General features: G+C 40.4%; 2 protein-coding genes across 3 annotated transcripts in view; one reads left to right on the top strand and one right to left on the bottom strand.

The window, feature by feature from the left end:
- Positions 1 to 208: 208 nt before the first annotated feature.
- Positions 209 to 9,958, bottom strand: znf592 (zinc finger protein 592). The gene is made up of 9 exons (XM_086028554.1): positions 9,766 to 9,958; positions 7,291 to 9,365; positions 6,048 to 6,226; positions 5,579 to 5,752; positions 5,338 to 5,497; positions 4,240 to 4,470; positions 2,271 to 2,383; positions 1,900 to 2,041; positions 209 to 1,823 (listed from the first exon to the last, which is right to left on the bottom strand). The coding sequence occupies exons 2-9, from the start codon at positions 9,343 to 9,345 to the stop codon at positions 1,479 to 1,481; spliced, it is 3,399 nt and encodes a 1,132-aa protein (XP_085884680.1). The 5' UTR covers positions 9,346 to 9,365; positions 9,766 to 9,958; the 3' UTR covers positions 209 to 1,478.
- Positions 9,870 to 22,243, top strand: part of slc28a1 (solute carrier family 28 member 1) — a 15,667-nt gene continuing 3,293 nt past the window's right edge. For both annotated transcript variants that reach the window (XM_086028555.1, XM_086028556.1), the window contains exons 1-16: positions 9,870 to 10,038; positions 13,160 to 13,265; positions 14,003 to 14,134; positions 14,339 to 14,442; positions 14,516 to 14,592; positions 15,935 to 16,026; positions 17,512 to 17,701; positions 17,772 to 17,913; positions 18,159 to 18,272; positions 19,509 to 19,583; positions 19,704 to 19,784; positions 19,887 to 19,967; positions 20,057 to 20,182; positions 20,643 to 20,773; positions 20,849 to 21,017; positions 21,098 to 21,295. In XM_086028555.1, the coding sequence (XP_085884681.1) occupies positions 14,131 to 14,134; positions 14,339 to 14,442; positions 14,516 to 14,592; positions 15,935 to 16,026; positions 17,512 to 17,701; positions 17,772 to 17,913; positions 18,159 to 18,272; positions 19,509 to 19,583; positions 19,704 to 19,784; positions 19,887 to 19,967; positions 20,057 to 20,182; positions 20,643 to 20,773; positions 20,849 to 21,017; positions 21,098 to 21,295 (1,584 nt within the window). In that variant the 5' untranslated portion in view covers positions 9,870 to 10,038; positions 13,160 to 13,265; positions 14,003 to 14,130. The remainder of the gene's footprint in view (positions 10,039 to 13,159; positions 13,266 to 14,002; positions 14,135 to 14,338; positions 14,443 to 14,515; positions 14,593 to 15,934; positions 16,027 to 17,511; positions 17,702 to 17,771; positions 17,914 to 18,158; positions 18,273 to 19,508; positions 19,584 to 19,703; positions 19,785 to 19,886; positions 19,968 to 20,056; positions 20,183 to 20,642; positions 20,774 to 20,848; positions 21,018 to 21,097; positions 21,296 to 22,243) is intronic.

Below are 22,243 nucleotides of genomic sequence, written 5' to 3'. Positions count from 1 at the left end.
GGAGACAAGCAGTTATAGTGGGAAAGGATGGGCTTAATATTCTAATTAGATGAAGTCACCGCTCTGGCGGGTTTGCTTCCTATTGGTGCCAATGGGATTCAGTACAAAAGTTGCTTCAAATATTCTGCGTTTACTTTAATGGCTAAATAGTGCCCATGACAACATTTGCATTCTCTGTGAGCCCCCCCCCCAAAAAAAATGACGGAAATATAATAATTAAATGCACCAATTTATTTGTATGAATAAACATAACAGTAAGGCACACGGGCCACTGCATGCTGAATAGATGTCATAGCGTAAGCAAGGCTCTTAAGGAAGGTATACAAGTCATAGGGTATCAAAAGTTTAAAAAAAAAAAAAAAAAAAAAAAAACTCCTTCAACAAGCACAAAAGTACAAATCATGCATGTCAGCCTGAGCAGCTGCATTTAAGGATGCAGAGAGAAAGTAGAAAATTAAGAACTCATGTAGCACTTGCATAACAAGTCAATATGACTTAATAGTCCCATTATGGTTCCCAAAATCAATTTATAAAATGTAATATTGTGGGATAATACACATTCTGCATTGCACTGAGATTATCTGCGACTCCTCTGCACATTGAACAATCACTGCCATTTACCGTGGAGGTAGTTACTGTCACACTTTCAACATAACATAGTCACAGTAAAGTAAAGTAAACTCACTTGCCTCCTTTCATAATTTTGCCAGTCACAATACGCCATGTCAGATCTTGATTAACGTACCTTGTTTTTGACATCACAGAATTTACGTGCCTCTGAAAGTCATTTTGTGGCAGTCTGAGGTATTTTCAATACTGCTAAACCTCACATTCAACAACTTTCTCTGCTTCCCATTTACAAGCATTTAATAATCAAAAAAAAAAAAATAAAAAAAGCATATAATGCTCATATTGTGAAAAATATTTCTTATTCGGCTGCCCAACTTTTGTAAGGCTTTAGCATCTGTTTATGGTCATTGGTACTGTTTTCAAATGAATAGTGCATAAAAACAGTGCGCAGAATGCCATTCAGAAGGCATTTGGTGCCATTAATACTAAGATTTAAGCAAATAAATTGCAGTTCATTATAAAAGTGAAAAAAAAAAGCACAAGCTTATCCATGTTGTTAACGGATGTACCAAAACTAAAATCCCAGTTTTGTTACTCCCTTATCATGGTGGATGAAATGTTTGTTTGAAAAAAAAAAAAAAAAAAAAGATAGCTTCAGCTATAATGAGTGCCACAGTCAGACAGGTTCAATAGCCAGCATGCTAAGGTAAATAAAACAATGAATCCGGGCTTATCAATTCGTCATTGAATATATAGCTATATATATGTATATAAAAATACTGTTTTCTTTAAACCTTTTTTTTTAATGTGCTGCAGTGCCTCTGTAAAAGGTGTGACCATGCGTAGCATTGAGCAGCGTGTGGTAGTTCCAGGAGGAAAGCAGCATGAGAGATATGTGGACCTTGGCGTCACTGTCCTGATGTCTGAGTGAGATTTGAATGAGAGACCTTGTCCTTCTTCAAGGGCTTCGCTTTGGGCCAATGGTCCTCGGGATCTTTAACCTTGTGAACGATGACCTGGTGTCTTCTGAGGGACAGCGGCGATGTGAAGCACAGGCCGCAGTAAAGGCACTGGGGAGTGTTTTGGACGCTTTTATGCTTCGCTATGTGCTCCTGGAACTGGATGTTGTCGTCCGCGATGAATCCGCATTTGGAGCAGCGGAACTGCGTTTTTAGACGCTTAGCTGAAGGAGCCTCCAGGGAATTTGCCACATCCCGACCCTCCTCCTTGCCTGAGGACGGCGGTCCAGAATCCTGCGATCGAAAGATGTCTCCATATGACGACGAGCGATATTCACATTAACAGTTATTGTGAAAGAAATATTGTTACCTTGCCCGAAACATTTTTGCATCCCAGCATGGAGGTTTTTGGCATTTGGCCAAGGTCAGGATTTTTGATTCCGTGCATCAGACTGATGTGGATCTTCATCATTACACTGGTGGTAAATGTTGCCTTTCTGTCTATACAATACCTTTAAGACAGTCAATCAAGATGGTTAACTTCAATAGGATTAAACATCCTGTCAAAGACAGTGCTCACATACAAATTTAGGCAAAAAGAAGCCTCAAATGTCTTTTCCCTTTTACATGGATACAATTTTTCTAAAATACAAACAAATGAACAAGTGTCTGGGTATAAATTCTTAAGCCTTGGGACCCCACTGTACAGTAAAAATGTGTTCATCTTTACACTTATCTTACCAACAAGTGTACATTTTCTTCTTGCAATCGTGGTCACTGCGAATGTGTCTTCTTAGGCTCGTCGTGGAGTTAAACGACTGCTCGCACTTTCGGCAGGGGTAGCGCTTTAATGACTGAGGACAGGAAACATTGAGTGAATATTCAATTTTATGTCCCACGTGAACATTTTTTGTACGACTGAGGGTTGTGAAGAAATCCATTATAAATGACTTTATTGCTTGTCCACAATCACATGCAGTATTTGTTTTAGTTAATTGCATTAACATTAACTAGTCCCAATAAATGTGACGTGTTTGAGCAATAAGATTAGATAATGCTTTTACAGTGCTCTAACAGAAATTGTGCTCACTATTTACTTAAACACCTCATAAAAACAAAAAACAGACAGGAACTGTTGAAACTTTTTATAACTACACAAGCAAGATCATAGATTACCCAACATGTATCCCTATAGACAGTTTCTCATAAGTGAATGCAAAATCATGCAGTGTTCCCCAACTATATCACAGATTTTTTTTAACAATCTTTTTTTTTTTGGTTATTTTGCAGAATACAAGCAAGTCAGAATTTACAGTCGTACTGCAATAAGATAGGCAGCACTGGGGTCAACTGCATAAAATGGAGCATAATTAGGGCAAGAAGAAGAGGCAGAGAAGGTCTCCACTTATAGTTGTTTTTCCCATACACAATTTATGCCTGTGAGTATTGTTTGTGTTACTGCTCTATGTGCGGAAAAGCCGCAGTTTTTCGAAGGTTTATAGCTCTAAAACCCAGTGGTGGGCTAAATTTTTCTGGTCCATCATTCGTCATCCATCAGCGGCCAGAGTACCCATCCGTCCGTCATTTTTTGTGATGAACTGAATTGTAATCGTCAGTCTGTCATTTAAGTCTGTCAGAAGTCCGTGGGTTCGTCAGTCGGTCCCCCCCAAAAAAACGTCAGAAAAATGGCCGTTTGCCAGCGACGGACTAAAGGTCCATCAGTGACGGGTAAGTCAGTCCGTCGTGGTTAGTGACGATTACACTGACGGATTAAAACCAACTTCCATCATTCGTCAAAACGGGTGTCCATCAGTGACGGACTGACGGAATACCTACCTCTGCTAATTTCAATTAGCTTGCTATGGCACTTCACATTATACTGTATGTTAGCATTAAGCTAACAGGATTTTACAAGAACTTATATGGTTTGGTTGGACATTTTCGAGTTCAAATATACAATGTTTAATTGTCTTTTATTTTGTGTCAGTCTTACAGAAAACTTCAGCGGGGAGTGACCAATAAACAGCTTGAAGCAAGCACACTTTGCATCTTATTAGGAGAACTGTGCGATGCGAGCAAGAGTGAGAAGAGGTGCTAAGGAGTAGAAGTCTGTTTTAATGAATTCAAATGTATGTAACAATAATCGTAATGCATCAGATTTATATGGCGCTTTTCTGTAACACACTCAAAGCACTTCACAATGGATACCTTATTCATGCGCTCACACATTCACACTCTGGTGGGAGTAAAATATGTATGTAGCCACAGCTGCTCAGGGGCAAGTTGACGGAATGTGTTTAAAGTGTGTGGGAGTGTTGAAACTATTTCTGTAAGTATATAAATATTTTTAAAAATATGCTCTCTATATCATAGATTTTCACCTGGAACATACTAACTGTATGTATATGTATATGTATATGTATACGTATACATATACATACATATATATATATATATATATTAAAAAAAACATTTTCATTCTCATATATTCTAATACAAGATGTGGAAGCCTGCACATTCATAATAGCTAGTGGAGAAATTGGTATACTGTATTTCATTTAACCTAATATTCAATGAAAAAGTATGTAAAGTTCATCAAAACTGAGGAAGTAGCTACAATTTTGTGTGTATATTTGCTGAAACCCCCCCCACAGAAAACAAAAAGTGTGTTGTGCATACAAAAAGTGAATGAATGTAAATAGTTCCTGACCTTCCCATGCTTGGACTTCAAGTGGGAAATGTAGCGGTCACGCTCAGGGAAACACTGAAGACACTCTCCACATGTCCAGCCGGACGACCTCAATCGAGGGTTGCAATTATTTTTTGCCTTTTTTCGGGGAGCCTCCATGCGTTTTACCGGCGTATGGCCAGGACTGTCCTCCTGGTGCATTTGTTTACTGTTCACCTCCGTCTCGGGTCTCGCCTCTCCCCCATGTACATTCTATGGAAAGAAAATACAAACAAAGGGCATATAGTCACATAACACAAAACATAATTTAAATAAAGTTGCAATTGTTTAGAAAAGGATAAGTATATTAGGGATTGAGAATGCCACCCCTCAAAACTTACTGCGTAGCACTTGCTGAAAGTTGTAAAGAAAAAAAGATTCCGCAGTTTCAGCAATTAAAAAAAAAAGACATTTGGTGGGCATGGCTCACCATGCTTGAAATTGAACATGAAGCAGTCCATGTTTGATTAAAGCCAACATTTAAAAAAAAAAACATTAAAAAAAATGTTTCAATTCAGTTTGATTAATATACGCCTTGATATATAGTACAGCTCAGATCGAGAGAGTATGATGAAATGACTTTTCTGTTGTCATTTTACACACATTTAAATGAACTTGTCAGTATTCTAAATGATCCACCCCCTTCTCGCTAATAAAAGACGATTCCATACATACCTCGATATATTTCAAAGTGGAACGATTTGATTCGCTCTGATTCCATACACTTGCATCTTTCAAATCAAACAATTGTCCGGTCCAAAACCTTTTTTGTTACACCCCTGATTTTTATCTCTGACAAGTAACATGAGTGGCACTCTGTATCAATTTAATAATTTGCCATGAAAAAGGATGTTCGAAGGCCAATTTGTTGCCGCTTGCAACTTTATTGTTAATATTACTTAAACTGCAGAAATAATCAGCATTCTAGTTTTGTTTCATCTTTTTTCACGGCTTCAAATGCACACAACCCCCCATCCACCAAACCCCCCCACGCATTCCATTCCAAAAACATTCCTCTCGGCCATATTTTACACCGACAAAGATAAAAACAGTCAGTTTGTTGATACAATGAAGGTTTACCTTGAAATGCTGCATCAACAGCTGCTTTTTCGAGAAGACCGAGTTGCATTCTGGACACTTAAACACGCAAGACAGACGCTTGTTGGCGTCCTGATGAAAATGTTGAAAGAGTAACCACTTCTTCTGGAAAATGTCACCACATGAGCACTTGAAGTTGAACCTGTGAAACAAAGAGACATTTAGTTCAGAGGAACTGGAATAAGACAACTTATAATGATGTGGTCACGAGGGTGAAACTTACTGAGGAGGAATTCTACTAGCACTGTGTTTATTCTTTAAGTGAGCTTCGTAGCTGTCTGTGGTTTTGAAGGCCACGGAGCATGCGGAGCAGTTGTGTAGAACCTCGCAGTGTTTCTCCTCAATGTGTGACTTTTGTCCTAGAAGGGTCTTGAAAACCACTTCACAGTGAAGACACCTTCAGGGAGAGAAGGTTGTCAGGGAGAATGTGGGGCCAGGGAGGCGCCATCTGCCAACAGTTCCAAATAGCAGTCGATTTTGGCACAAAACTTTCTGGAGGGGAACTTGCTAGTTTTACAATGACCCAGATCTAAATTAAATTGAAAATGTGTACGGTAACTATTTCTGGAAAAGCGGAAGCAACAATCCCTGCCGTTCATCCAATCTCCTTCCACTGGTTGTCCAAAGAGTCTCTATCATCTAATGCAGGCCATGACTGACAAGACACAAGCACTCAGCTCACGCTAACTTACTTGTACCAGGCTTTGCGTGCATAGTGGAGACAGTTTTCCCTGATGTGCTTAAGAAAGTCTGCGGAATGTCCCACGGCGCCACACTCGGGGCAGCAAAAAGGGGTCTTGAGTGCGTGGATGCGCTGATGGGCTTTCAAGCTGCACCTGTTGGGTAACAACATGGAGCAAAGCTTGCAAATCTGTTGGAGGAGATGAGAAGGGGGGAAAAGTAATATATGAAAAATCTGTATATAGACGGGTTCAGTAAAAATACATTTCATTTGAAACCAGGCTAATGACAACAAGCAGTAGTAACAACCCAAATGAATTAATTTGAACGAAAATGAGTGGAGCCTCTTCATTGAATGATACACACATATACCGTACATTCGCCTTTATAAACAGAAAGCAATTGATTAGTTTGTCCGGGAGTGTAAGAATACACTGTTAAAAGGCACAAGAATACACTCTGTTAATACCATACTTAGTGTTTTCTTTTGATTGTTTTCTTTTTTTAATGGCCTGAAAGCATTTTCGTCACTCATTTACTTTACTACTGCATTAGCGTGCGGTAGTGATGGACTACAGAACATTACCACTTCAGTACAAATTCAATAATCCCCATTTTATAGCAAGGACCTATTGCAAGTTTATTTTGGGAGAATCTATTTCGATACTTAGGGAGGGGCATTTGTGGCCATGTCCTTTATTGACTATGGGAACAATGAATGATTAATTTATTAACTGGTATTTCTAATTGGAGACTCTAGCTGCTGAATGTTCTGCTTCAGCTATTATTTGATTTATTTGCCGGTATATAGTACCTACATAAGTTGAGTGCACGAGAAGTGCAGTCCACGTTTACATATCGTTTCAAGAAACATGAAAAGTGACAGCGTTTCATGTTTTCATGTTTCGTGACAGATTTGTTTGCATTACTGTCGTAATCTGATTTATGATTTATCAATTTACGTTCACACTACACTTTTTTTGGATGTACAGTAGTTTAACTTCCCATAGCTGATCACATTGTCTTCTTTTCACCTCAGACTAGATGAAACTAAGAGAGCCCCTCCATTTTGCCTCAATTGTGTCATGACACCATGACTCCATCAATTCCACGCAATTGACAAAATTCATGGAGTCCATCCCAACTAAATAAACAAACAATCCTGTCTGAAGATTTGCTTAAAAGCGTAATACCCAATCAATCACATGGGACTCTTTAGCCTTAACTTTTCATATTGCAAACGAGTGTACCCACCAATCCTTTCTTATCATCCGACAGAGACTGATAATGGCTAGCGAGTGCTTTGTGGTCCGACATTTTCTTCTTGCACTCCAAGCACCACAATCTGTGGTGGGTGACGTTGTCTGGATAGAGAGGCATGACTGGCTGACTTTTAAGCGAGCGTGACGATTTGGCACGAGTGTCCGTTTTGAGTGGCTCCGTACTGAGAGGTACGAACATGTTCGCCCCGGCGATGGGTTTCATGTGGAGCTGCGTGCACTGCATCACCGCCCCGTTGTTCTTGTGCTCCCTTGCGTGCGCCAGCAGGGCGCACTTATTGAAGAACACCATGGTCTTGGCGCAGTGCGCGCATCCCACCTCGATGTGGACACTCCTCCGGCTGTAATGGAACGCGAGGCTACGCTCTACCGCGAACGAGTCCCCGCACTCGAGGCAGCTGTAGCCTCGTGCCGGGAGGCGGATGTCGCACACGGGCGGGGGGTTCAGGTCGGGCACGTATGTCGGCACGGGGTTGGCGTCTTTCAGGAGCCGGTTTAGGGTACCCGCCGCTGTGCTAGGGAAGGCTGGTGGCCAAGTTTTGATCTGATGCACCAATGGGACGGTGCTGCACACAGTCGAGGAGAGCGCGCGCTGGCCGGATTGATGCGAGGCGGAGCGGGCGGTCACCGAGGCGGCGACGCTGTGAGGGACGAGGTTCAGACTGGCAAGGTGTGCTGCTTTGGGAAGGAAGCTGGAGCTTCCTGTATGTCCTTTAGTTGCAGATATTCTCTTTGGAGTATGTGCCCGAGGTGCAGCTGATCTTCTGACAGGTAAACTCTGGAACACTGTCGGAGTCCTGGGGCTTTCCTCCGATTTGCTGTGCAAGACTTTTGGTGAATACGCTCCATCCTCACTCAACAAACTCTGCGATGGCGAGGACTCGTAGGCTGAGTGGACGTCGTCCGTTTCGGAATCGGGCAGCACGCTGGTAACGGTGCGCTTCACCTGCCCACTGGTGGTTTTGACGGTCTTTATTCGGACCTTGGGTATGACTGGGGGCGAGCCCCCGGCCTTACCGCTGCTGTCACTGCAGATGCTCACAGGGCTGTCGGGCGGCTTCATGAGGCGCTTCACCGCTTCGAGTGGGCTCATGGGACTACGAGGGGATATAGGCACCTTGGGGCTGTATTTCATGTAGTCGCTGTGCATTGCTGGAGACTCTCTGGGACTCTTTATTTGTTCGCTGGGGTCCTTTCTAGCATTGAGAGCAACCAGAGCCTCAAGGCAAGACGGCACTTTAGAAGCATATGGCTTTATTTGAGAAAACGAGTCAGGGCCATCCACTGAGGTTCCCAAATTGCAGGTAGTCTCACTTAAGGTCTTGTTACTGCTTAGACGAGGAAGGCCACTGTGTGCTCTTGCCATTTTATTAGTGACACTGCTGTCAGGTGGCTCCTCATTTCTTCTCCTGGGCGACTCATTGTCCTTCTGGAGCTCATCGAAAATACAAAGATCTGTCTTTTGTGGATTGTCTGCAGCTGAGAGTACCAGCAAATTGGATTCTTCTGGGAAACATGATGTCTCTTGCTTGGGATGCACATTTTCTCTTCTTATTAAAATGTCTTCATGCTCAGGACTGGAAGTCGGACTCGAGTGAGAGTGTGATTGGGAAAAAAGCGGCGTTGCATCAGGTTTGTGTTGAATTGGTGCCTTTCCAAGAAATTCACTTGAAAATTCCCCATTCAGAGAAGAGACAAAAGACTTACTGTAGACATTGTTTGCCACCTCGCCAGATCCCTGTCCATTAAATCTATTTTGCAAAGATGGTCCTGAGTGGAGCCCGTTTCCAAAACCTTCCAATGGCTCCTGGTGATGTGTGTTTTTTACAATCACACTCACAGCAGGAATATCCGCGGCAGGGGTTGCTTGATTACTCAGTAAACTGTCATTGGCGGATACTCCCGGGTGTTTTAGATGCACCTCATCATTCCCCTCCTGGATGGGCTCTTTGGCATCCAACCCTGTGGCATCTGGGATGTCAAAGGCAGCCAGAAGATCATCAAAATCCGGGGTTTTCATGTCACCCATGTCTGCACAGACTCGTCAACCTGCACAGGACACATAATGAATGCAATGAATGCTGTACACAAACTTAAGTGGCACACAGCAGGTGAAAGTTTAACTGACGTTAACTGAGAGATTTCTTTTTAACTCGAGTAACATTAACTTCGCTCCGTCGCTCACAAGCTAAACTGAACGACTACTGAACTCATATTTATTTCGTAGCCACAAAAATAGATTGACATTTCATACAAACCACTACATCCAAATCGTCGGTAAATATTACACTGAACGAATGTCTGTATGAACCACACGTTCAATGTTTTGACGTTAGCAGTTAGCTGAAAAGCTAACTTAGCCGCGTCGCATCACTACGGAGGATAATAAACACGTTAGCACGATGCTAGCCGCGTGAAAACACAACGAGCGACCGATGAGCCAGCTTACCATTTGACCCGGGTATCCTAAATAGTTCTATAAACTACTAGGCGGCCTTGCTGTAGTCTTGCATTCGGACCACGTTAGCCTGTATGTACAACGTTATTGCGAAGCTAAGTAGCTAGCCTTGCCGCAACTTGGGCTTCTTTTTCAACCCATAAACTTCATTTCTTTTCCCCGAGGGTAGTCTGACAGGCGAGAGGCTGTGCCATAGCTCGCGCTCCAATAAAGTGCTTCCTTTATGTCATTTAAAATGTCACGTGGTTCAATAACCATAATCAGGTAGGTGTGAATTATTCTTCCTTGTCATGTATGTTTCCACTACAAAAAAATAATTTGTTTTTTTTTAAAATATACTAGCACAGTGGTTCTCAGTAGTACTTTGTTGTCACGTAGAAACATCACGGTATCATGACCGACATTAAAACAGTAGCAATGGGCCCTAAGAGTTCAACAAAAAAGATACAAGGTTTTATTCCCAAAACGTGTACTCAGTATGTAATTCATATGCTATACAAAAAAATATTGCCTCAATAAAATATTTTTAAAAAAGAAACATTTCTTAAAGATTAAATTTAAATGATTGTACAAAAAAAATATATACACCTGCAGGTCAGTTGAATTCAGGCAGTGATTCTTTTGCTTTTTACCTGGGCTGGACTAGCCCTCTGGCTTTCAGGGTAGGTGCCCGGTGGACCGGCGTCTTTTGTGGCCAATGCAGTGCTGTTTAATTATTGTTTTCCTCCATTCTACCCCAAGAGACCACATCACAGAGGGAACAGCTTATTAATCCATTTACAATATAGACAGCAAACTGAACCAATCAACATCAGCAGCAGAGCTACGTGGTAGGCAGGAGTCATGCGGGCCAGCGGGCCAACGAACCGGTCTAAGTCAAAATGCCAGGGTTGATTTTTCTTGTGTTAGTCCAGCCCTGCTTACTACTAAAGAAAACCCATGTCACTAGTGGTACACTTAGCACACATTGAAAATTTGTGTTAAAATGTTCTATGCAAGCCCACTAGTTGAAACAGGGCATTCTGATTAATATTGCGTTTGTGGAATAAGTGCTAATCCACTCGTTTTTTAGCCATCTCTCGGGGCAGCCATTTTGTCTTCTGTTGACTGAAAATGACATCACAACGACCAATCATGGCTGACCTGTTTTCTGAATCTGAGCCGTGATTGGTCAACGTGAGCAGTTGTGATGTCCATTGACAAAACAAACAATCTGAGGCACAGCCACTATCGGTTTATAAAAAGACATCTTCAGAATAAAAGCACATCGCCATAGTAAACATGTGACTTATTTTTTTTTTCCAAATAGTTGAAAATACGGATGTGGTGGCACGGTGCTCTAGTGGTTAGCACATTGTCCTCACAGTTCTGAGATTACGGATGTTTCCTCCAACATAAAAACAAAACAAAAACATGCACATCAGGTTCATTAAATAAATTATCCGTAGGTTAAGCTATATTTACCCGGTGATTGGCTGACAACCAGTTTGTTCTGTACCCTGCCTCTTGCCCAAAGTCATCTGAGATAGCCTTCAATACACCCGTGACCTGATAAGTGGAAAAGAAGATAGATGGTTGAAAAATATGGATAATCTGATGCAAAACATTTAGTCGTAAATCATTGGGTCAGAGCAACGTATACTTAAAGGGACAATGTATAGAATGTTTTGATTTTTCAATTATCATTCATTTTAAAAACACACTGTTCATTTCAACAATATGCAAAAAAACTATGCTTTATCACATCAACGTAATTATTTTTATATAATCATAGGTGAAGTAATCTCTAATTATATTACATAGGGCGCGCCTCCCCTACGGGAGGCTGCCATGTTTTGCTGCCATCTTTGTGCTACAGATACTCGAAGTAGACAAATTTAGTCAATGTAGTTCCTCAACATCATGACTACAGCACGTGTAACAAATGCAATGCACTTACTTCGTCATTTGAGGGAATACTAGAAGCTGTTTGTGATTACATTTTTCTTGCACCTATGCTGAGGAAACTCTGTAGCCTTGCGGCTTCTGGTCTATCGTAGGCACCGTAGTGCATGTGCTTCAAAATGCACGCGCTTCCATCTTAGGTCATTGCATTCTATTAGTTGACCACTAGATGGCACTGAATTCTACACATCCTTTTAAAGGGGAAGTCATGTCAAAAATGTTCTTCGCAATAATATGCTCTCTACGTGACCTCATTAGTGTAAACATTGTATCCTGATCAATATTGGGTCAGTGGAATAAGAATAAAGCAGATAAATCCACCTATTCTCAGCCATCCATGGCAACTGACATTTTATGCAGCAGCACCCTCTGCTGTCCACTGTCACTGTCACGTGATGTTCGCAATGTGAGCCCAAGTCACTGAATTTTTCACATTTAACTTTTCAATATTTTTTGGTAAAGCCTAAAAGTCTTCCAAAAATGCTGACAGACCTTCATTTTCCATGGGAAATGGAGGTTGGTTCCTCCAATTTCATATCCATCCATCCATATTGATGGTTAGCAAATCTTTATTGCATAACAATGTCATTTTATACAGACAAAGCCCTACTTGCAGCCATATTTTGAACCATTTAATGTATATCCTCACAGTGATCATTTTTACAAAATCCTTCTGGACCATGGACCAGCACTGTTTTACAAGGAGCCATATGTTGTTTTGGACATTTGCAGGAAGGAGATGACCAAAGTTCAGTCATTAAAAGCAATCACGTATCATCCCTGTGGTAAATATCAGCACAGATTGCACTCTATTACGTCTAATGGAGGAGATTGGTGTGGATGATATCTGATTAGACAGGTTTTAATTATGTTATAAACCCTTGGATGACATTTAACCTCCCAACATAAATGCAGGAATTTTCAGGAAAATTATACAGTACTTTTAATGCATTTTTCTCCCTTTTTATTTTATTACTTTCTATTACAAGTGCATTTCCCAGAAAATTCAGAAAATATATTCCTATTCTTGAAATCAAATATATTTAAACCCCACTGTTATATTGCAGGTGAAATTGATTTGTTTTTTAAATAAAAAATTGCAAGATATAATTAGTATCCTGTTATGAAGTTGAAAAACAAAAACACATTTACAAAATGTTTTTTAAAAATGATATTTCTTATGGTGACTATATTTTTGTCTTTTTCCTCTTTTTATTTTGAATGCATACATTTGACCGATCAAAATAAATGTGTAAATTTCCTCTGCGTGCAAATTAGACTTTTTTGCCTGTCTATTATTAATCTCTTTTACCTTACGTACTAAAAACGTTTTTTCCCCCAAGAATATGTTCTATGCAGGGCCACTAGTTGAAACAAGGCACTCTGATTAATATTGCATTTGTGGAATATGGGTTAAGCAGCAAAATCCACCTGTTTTCAGCCTTCTCAGGGGGCGGCCATTTTGTCACTTCTTTTCGACTGAAAATGACAACACAGTTGCTCAGGGCTCTGATAACAACCAATCTTGGCTCAGCTTCAGAAAATAGGTGAGCTATATGAGTTAAGTAGTAAAATCATTCATTATCATATCTTCATCATCATTCGATTCGCATTATTTATTTGCAACAGCCCTAATATGTATGTATGTGTGTATGTATGTATGTATGTATGTATGTATGTATGTATGTATGTATCTATCTATCTATCTATCTATCTATCTATCTATCTATCTATCTATCTATCTATCTATCTATCTATCTATCTATCTATCTATCTATCTATCTATCTATCTATCTATCTATCTATCTGCTACCCTCCTGTATTCCTTTAGCCCTCTTGTAGTGCAAAATAACCCGTTTTAAAGTTTAGAATCAAAGGACATCGGCCTATGTATATTTTTAAATGTTATAGGTTTTCCTCTGTTCCTTCTTTCAATTATATATTTTTAATCATCCTCAAACGAATATTTATGAAGAACTAATCATGCAGTGGGCCACACTAACCCATGAACATTGTTAACATTCCAAACAAACAAACGAGGCGGGCGCATTAATGACGATCGGTCAATTTGTGTTATACACTACATTTCCTATTTTGTTAAATGTATGATTCACCGGTGCGCAATTTTGATACATTCACTTGTTGTGCCACAATTCTTGCCTTAACTCACAAAGATCTTTTAATGTGTGTTTTTATCCAGGTAGGAGGAAAGCATTTTAATATCAGGTCCATTAAAGCTGTTTATGACTATGACCTCATCCACGCCTTTGTCCTGTTCCTCCAGGGCTGATGGGAGCAGTACTTAATGTGTCTCTCAGTTCATGATAAGATGTTTCGAGGAGGGCAGGCTATATTTCCCTGCAGTGTATTGGACAGCGCAGCATTTGGCAACCGAGTTGAGGAGCACACACAATGAGTAAGCCATTAGCTCCGCTTTTCCTTCCACCTGTTTATTTCACACTTGTCTCTTGGCTTTTGTTTATTCCACTTGTTTGAAACGAGCCTATTTTTAGGAGGGGTTTTATCACACGGTGGGCTTGCAAATGCAACTTGGTTTGTCGCTCAGGTCGTCCTGACTGTTAAAGCTTGCACAAAAGGGAAGGTTGTTTGTGTTTTGCAGAGGACAAAAACAGTTTTGAACTCAATAATGGAAGCCTGGCCATGGGAAATGGAAGCCTGGCCAACAGAAATGGAGTGTACAACTGCGCATTTGAAACGCATGAGGTATGTGATACTGTTCATTTTTTATTTTTAAGTGACAACATATGTTATTACCATTTAACAAAACTGTACTCAGGAGGGCATTACAGTTGATACGAGCAACAACAAAGAGCAAGCGGAGCAGTCTAGAGTGGGACTGGGTTCACATCTAAGGTTTGTCTGGTTAATTTTGGTGCACTACATTGTGTCTTTGTGTTGCTCTCCTTTGTTAAAACACTTCATAAACATACAATACATGTACTCTCTTTGAATGCATTTAAATGCACTACTCACAAAAAGTTAGTGATATTCACTTTTTGGGTGAAATTTCAGGATGAGCCTTTTACGGGTGAACTTCATTCGACCTTCTCTAAACTTTTGAATGGTCAATATTTCATTCGTTTTTGCACAACTTGCTGTTCTCTAACAAGGAGCTGAGCAACAAGGACATCCACTTCTATTCCTTTTTGGCCTTCTCTAAACCTTTGAATGTTCAATATTTTAGTAGTTTTTGCACAATTTGCTGTTCTCTAACAAGGAGGTGAACAACAAGGACGTCCATTTCTATTCCTTTTCGTGACTCTTCCAGTCTCTTTGTAGCTCTGTTACAATCTGCTTATGAAACTATGTGCCCCTCTAAGCTACAGGTGTCAAACTCTGGTCCTCAAGGGCCACTCTCCTGCATGTATTCGATGTTTCCCTCCTCCAACACACCTGAACAAATGAACAGCTCATCAGCAAACTCTGCAGGAGCATGATAATGGTCCCGATCATTCGGGTCAGGTGTGTTGGAGGAGGGAGACATCTAAAACATGCAGGATAGTGGCCCTCAAGGCCCAGAGTTTGACAACTGTTCTCTAAGCTCGGTGGTTTGTCTTGATCGCATGATGTCATCATTTGAACAGCATGATGTAGATGACTGTTTAAATACTAATTCTAATTGAGCCAGGAAATTTATAATATTGTAATATATCGATCAAACGCCTGTGCTGGATTTTGCCGTTCAACTTCTTGTTACAGAACAGCAAGTTGTACAAATTTTACTGAATCATTGAATAGTTGGGCGTAGTTGAGGTGCTTTGTTTCTGGCACATGCGACGTGCGGACATATAGGTTGGTTTGTTGATATATTCAATGATCTCCGTATTTGGGGGAGTAACAAATGTAGTTCATTGCCAGTAGAATGTGACTGGGAGAGCTATGGCCGCATATGTATTGTTGTGGCGTTTAGTTGTATAAGAAAAACACAAATAACGTGTAAGAAATACTATTGACACGTAATTGCTACAACTATGAAGAAACAGCAGCATAAAGCACTTTAACCCGTAAAGGTTAGAATGCAGTTTAGCCTTATCCTGAAATTTCACCCAAAACGGAATATCCCTAACTTTTTATGATTAGTCAGCATATGTGTGACTAAAATTGAATCGACTGTATGAAATAATAAGAAACTCATTCAAGAAAGTGATCAATGAATGCACAATGGAGTCTTAATCATATTTCTTGTGTTCTTTAGCCAAATATTCAAGCCGATTAACGCCGCTGAGGATTACTTGAAAAATCACTCCAAAATCCTCAAGTATGTTTTTCTGGGCATACTCGGAGCAGGTACAGTAACAAACAGTGGTTCTCATACTTTTTACACCAAGTACCATCTCAAAAAGTCCTTGTCATTCGTATTAATTAATGCATAAAATATTTATGTTGCAATAAATCTGATAATGTTTGTTGTAATACAGATTACAATTAGATAAGAATACAGGTGTTGAGGTCCTTGAAAAATGATTGCATAATAAATTGCAATCACAATTTTGAGGGGGCAGGGATCACAATTAGATTATTTTCCAAGATTGCTCAGCCCTAATAGCTCCAAGCTTTATTCAAATATGTTTGACTTTATTCATGTTTCAGGGCTCTAGGCTAACTTTTTGGCACTGGTTGCACCGGTGCGCCCAACTTTTTTCCTTTGGTACACAAGCACAAAAGTTAGGTGTACCCAAATTTTGCACTGCATTGCATTCAACACCGCAGTTTTATAGGTTCACTCTTTTTTAAACCAAATTGCCGCCTGTCTTTTCAAGCAATATTGACTGGTAAATGATTAACTAACAATCTGGTCATCATAAAGTTCTTTATTTGAAAAACAATTCCACAAGAAAGGTAACTTAGTCAAAAGTATTTGTGCTCGAAGTGCGCTGTGTCAGGGTGTTGGTTATGACTTATGAAAAAACTTGGCCTTAACATAATGTTCAAGAAGTTGTCAAGTGTTCTTATCATCTTATCATCTGCAACTCTTTCCGCTGTATATCTGATGGGCATAGGTCACTCACCTAAACCTGTCACAAAAACACATTTTTTAGAATATGTTCCCCAAGACTATTATGATAACAGATAATATTGTCGATTTAGTTAAATGCTGGAATCATAAAGCATCTTAAATTGAGCATACTGTATATATATTTAAGTTGCAAATTGCTTTTTATTCTCAAGAATAATAAAAATTGGCATTGAAATGTAGAACAATCAATCAAATATTATAAACATTTTTAATTTATTTAAGTATAACAGACTCTCAGCTCTGTTCATAAAAAATGCACCGATGTAAATAAGAAATATTTGGTACAGAGGTAAAAAGAGTCACTAATACCATGCTCCACATGCCTCAAAAGGTTGGTCGTACTGGTACGCCCTCTTTTTTTTTAGGCATACCATTGAGAAATTAGGGTGCTTGGGCATCCAAACTGGTCTCAGGCTTGAGCATAGGTGTCAAACACAAGGCCCGAGGGCCAGATCTGGCCCGTGACATCCCTTTATGTGGTCCGCAAAGACAAATCATGTGTGTCGAGTCTGTAGACTGGATTTTTCTTTCAAATTGTCTTCACTTTTAACAAAACTGGGTTAAGAGACATAGCAAGATTTTTGTTCCCAATCCCCCATTTTAAATAAATTGAAAAGTAGTTGAAAATAACTCTTTCGCATACCACCAGAGAGCATACCACACTTTGTGAAACAGTGACCTAAGGTGAAAGATTTTTCAGCAGTTTCTCATTTGAAACTCTAACGTGTGTGTCCGTTGTTGTTTTTTTCCCATAGGTTATTTGGCATACTTCATTGCGGCATGTGTTTTGGATTTCGAGCGGGCCACCGCCCTGGTGGTCATCACCTCTTTGGTTGTTGTGTCCAAGTCCTACGACCTTGTGAAGAAGTACAAAGGAAAGAGCATCAGTCGGTGTTTTGGACCTGTCGTACAACTTTTCAAATCCAATTTAAGATGGCTCAAATGGTGAGTGGATGTTCTGATCACTGGGCTGCACTTATTATGGGGTCCAATTGATGAAGCGTGTTTATTTCAGGGTCTTCACCGTCATTGTGGTAGTACTGCTGGTGTTGTGGCTCTTGCTAGACACGAGCCAGCGTCCTGAGCAACTTATTTCCTTTGGAGGTGTGTGCATGTTCATCCTGCTCACGTTCCTCTGCTCAGCCCACAGGACAGCGGTGAGTTTTTTTGTAGTGATGGATTATTACCACGGCGACCGTTTCGAAATGTGCCTTATCTCGACACTTATCGCTCATGCGTTTTGCTGAGACTTTGGATATCGCTCGGTCTTGTGCGTGCATCATCCCGAGTGTTCCGCAGAGTTGCTTCCTTGTAAAAACATGTCGATTTATGGCAGCTTCCTGGCAGATAGCGCGACACCACCTTTGTGATAAAAAGTGTGATGTTGTCCGTTCACTTGTAGGTGACTTGGAGGCCTGTGTTTTGGGGCCTCGGGTTGCAGTTCTGCATCGGACTTTTTGTCATCAGAACCGAGCCTGGACTCACAGCTTTCCAATGGCTCGGAAGACAAGTGCAGGTGCATGGAGTTTTACAAGGTTTCATTTAATCGTGTACATACACCGTTGATTGTCAAAATGTGGTCGTGGTACACAGGCTCCCACTCATGGTAAATAGCACTGCCCGAGTACAGTTCAGTTGTATTTAACTTTCAAGTTCAATGCATTTGCATTTAATCCTGAATATGTGCTCCGTTTGAATGAAACAATAATATTAAATATACTTTTTAGGACTGTTTCTTGGTTCAGAAGGTTGAGAACAAAAACGGTGCAGTAACAATGTAGACAGACAATACAATAATACTGACAGGCATATATTCTTTATCCTCTGTGAAAAACAACTAATATTACTGCAGATTACTGAGTCACAGTTGTACAGTGTTTGTCTGCATGACAGCATTATATTGATGCTAGGTGGCCAAGTCAAGCACAGCAGAAGGCGCCACAATGAATTTATCATAATGCAAAAAGTGCAACATTCTGTCATTACTACATCTGTGTATAAAGTACAAAATTAAAGAGTGCTATTTTCCTTTTTGAAAAAACACATCTTCAACAAAATCTTTTGTTGCTTTTTTGGGGGGAGGGGGCTTGGACATATTAATAGCATATCTCAAGGCATCGCTATTAAAATAATGTGAAAATACAATATATGAAGTTTTCACATCAAGACATTATCAAATTCTGTTTCTGTAGAAGGTTTCCCAAAAATAGTGGGGGTGATGAACCATTCATAATTTCTTCCATTTTCCCATCCTGTAGTATATGCAGTGGCCAGTCACCCCAATACTTTTGTCCATTCAATGTCTGGTTTGTTGAAAATATAGTTTTCGTCTTTTGAGGTTACCAAGAATCACAACTTTATATTTCGCACTTCCCATGATAAGTCAATCATATATGTGTTACTACTGAAACTAACAATTCTAAACAGCATTTCTCCTTGATGGGTTAAACTCCCTGTTATTTAACCAGTGTAGGCTTTATCTTATACGTGGTGACAAGATTGTTTAACTGTCTGGATCACGTGCTTATCTTTAAGGCTGCTTTATAATGCTGTTCAACCTCATGCTAGGGTCATGTGAGGGTTCTCATGGTTGTCCCGAGAATAATTTCTTTTAGGGCTGAGTTCTGCTCACTATCTTTACTGAGTTGCTGTAATGCGTCTCGTGATTCACAATTGGAAATGATCAATCCTGGGCTTGGAACGGCACAGGTTATTATGATTATATAATCCATGTTTGTTTTGTGTATTTCAGATTTTCTTGGACTATACCAAAGCAGGATCGTCATTCGTTTTCGGAGATTTGATCAACGGGATCTTTGCCTTCCAAGTCAGTGGCCGTACAGATGATGTGTAATTTGATGGCCTGTGCACATGGATAAGAAAGAAAGCATGCATCCGTCTGATGATATGCGATATTAAAAAGTGTCTCCACCGGCGTCTTCCTCAGGCTATGCCCATCGTTGTGTTCTTCAGCAGCGTGATGTCCGTGCTTTACTTTCTGGGCTTAATGCAGTGGCTCATCCTGAAGGTAAACATTTACCTCCTATTACAGTTCGGCAAGGGTTAAGTGCAAATCGCTTACACCTGACTTCTAAGCACATGTTGTTGATGTATTTTTTTGCCCATGCAGATCTCATGGATTATGCAGATAACAATGGGAACCTCTCCCACAGAAACCTTGAGTGTAGCAGGGAATATATTTATTGGCCAGGTAATCTTGACAAGAGCTGTTCTGTAATTTTAAGTGTTTTTTTTTTTTAACAGTCATTCACCTGGATTGTTCTTTTTTTTGTGCATCAGACAGAGGCTCCACTGCTGATCCGGCCCTATTTAAAGGACATGACCAAATCTGAGATCCATGCTGTTATGACCGGTGGATTTGCCACAATTGCAGGCAGTGTCATGGGTGCATTCATCTCATTCGGGGTAAAAAGACATATTGAAAGTACAAATCGAGAATAATGTGTGCCCCATTTTAGCCACATTGCTGAAAAAAAAAAAAAATCAGGAAAAGTGAAAAGGTGAATAACAGTTTAAAACTCTATCTCCACATTTCAGTCCTGAATAGTTCTTAATTGTTGCACATGTTTTCAGCATTCTGTATGATGTTTTTAGAGCCAAATCTCTGAATTCACTTTATAGCGTCATAAAGTTACATTGGCCTGCACTACTGCTTCTGAAGGCCATATGTGCAGATTACATTGACATGGCAGCAGGCAGAGGCTGAAATCTGATTGGACACAAACATCTAACATCCTCATCCCGCTGTGTACCCAAGACAGAAAAGAAAAGAATGTTGGGAATGAATGATTACATATTGAGATCCTTTAAAAAAGCTTTGAAATGAACTCTTAAAAATAGGATGAGCTGCCATTTTATGTTGCAGATTGACGCATCCTCCTTGATATCAGCCTCGGTCATGGCTGCTCCCTGTGCGCTTGCCTTCTCCAAGCTGTCCTTCCCAGAGACAGAAGAGAGCCCCTTCAAGTCAGAGGAGACTGTCAAAGTGGCTTGTGGGTGTGTATGCATCATGCACTTACGTACTGTCTGTCTGTTGATTTGTTCTCCTTAACATTTCTCAATGCTCCTTAGAGAGGAGCGTAACATTCTGGAGGCAGCCAGCAGCGGAGCGTCAGCCTCCATCGGATTAGTCGCCAACATCGCAGCCAACCTCATCGCCTTCCTCGCCATCCTCGCCTTCATTAACGAGGCTCTGAGCTGGCTCGGAGGAATGGTGGGATACCCCGATGTCACCTTTCAGGTACGCCATTGCATGATGGAGAAACACCTGCTCGTGGGCTTCAATTTGAGTCGCGTGTTAAAATGTTGCCTTTGTTCCAGTTATTGTGCTCGTACATTTTCATGCCCCTGGCCTTCATGATGGGAGTGCCGTTCGAGGAGAGTTTTACCGTCGCAGAGTTGATTGGTATCAAGCTTTTCCTCAATGAATTTGTGGCCTATGAGAAATTATCCACACTGAAGAGCAACAGACTCAACGGACTGGATGCAGTAATTGGCGGGGAAAGACAGTGGATTTCAGTGAGTACATGTGGGATTTCTGTACACATGCACACACATTGAAAGAAAAGAATATCATTATATTGCAGAAGAGACGTCAATCTGACATAGACATTTCATTCATTATGTCAATGGACCACTATATTTCTCATGTACCAATTCCTCTTTTGCCATCTCTGGTTCTGTGGTTATCAATGCACTTTTCCTCCTTGCCATCTTTGGCAGAGATTTGCATTCCGCCAGGAAAGGAACGGTCCGTCCGAGCATCCCGGACGGATGCCCATTTTGAGGACAGAGGATGAGCATTTCTTTTTTTTTAAAGAACGAACTAAGCAAGGACGGAAGTGGGTTTTCCTCCATGCCTGTAATCATCTCCAACGGGGTCAAGTACTGACTGACGTGTTCTGTGGATTTCTTTTAGTAAAAAAGACCACCGTTCTCTTCTGCGATACCACGGAGTCTCCCGCTTGCACAACACTGTAGAGTCTTTGTTTTTCTTTATTTATATATATATATATATATATATATATATATATATATATATATATATATATATATTATTGTCATTATTATCATTTTTTTTTATCTGAACCGATTAAAATGGTAAACGCCATTTCACAACCTCCTAACACCACTTGTTTCAAAAATAAAAATAGAAATGTAAAACTCAACTCACAAGAACTTCTCTGCAAAACTGCATTTATATTCAAAGCAATTTCCTACTTAGTCATCCTGAGGAACTGATGATTCTCTCTTTGGTGCATACCGCCACCTGCTGTACGTATAAGTCTGGTCACATTTCCGTCTCTCTTCAGCAAAACGGGCGTCCGTCAAAAACGGACTGTGAGGTCCGTTCGAACATGACCACGTTAGATATGATTACACAGACGGATGAAAATCCACTTCTGTCCATGCTTAGTGCGTCTTTTTTTCCTGTCTATTTACTAACATCAGCAAAATGGGCGTCCA

The sequence above is a fragment of the Filicampus tigris genome, chromosome 4 (genome assembly GCF_054856515.1).
Source record: "Filicampus tigris isolate MCC_2025a chromosome 4, RoL_Ftig_1.0, whole genome shotgun sequence".
Taxonomy (NCBI): domain Eukaryota; kingdom Metazoa; phylum Chordata; class Actinopteri; order Syngnathiformes; family Syngnathidae; genus Filicampus; species Filicampus tigris.
The sequence above is the reverse complement of the archived record's forward strand: the minus strand, read 5'-3'. Positions and strand labels throughout refer to the sequence as shown.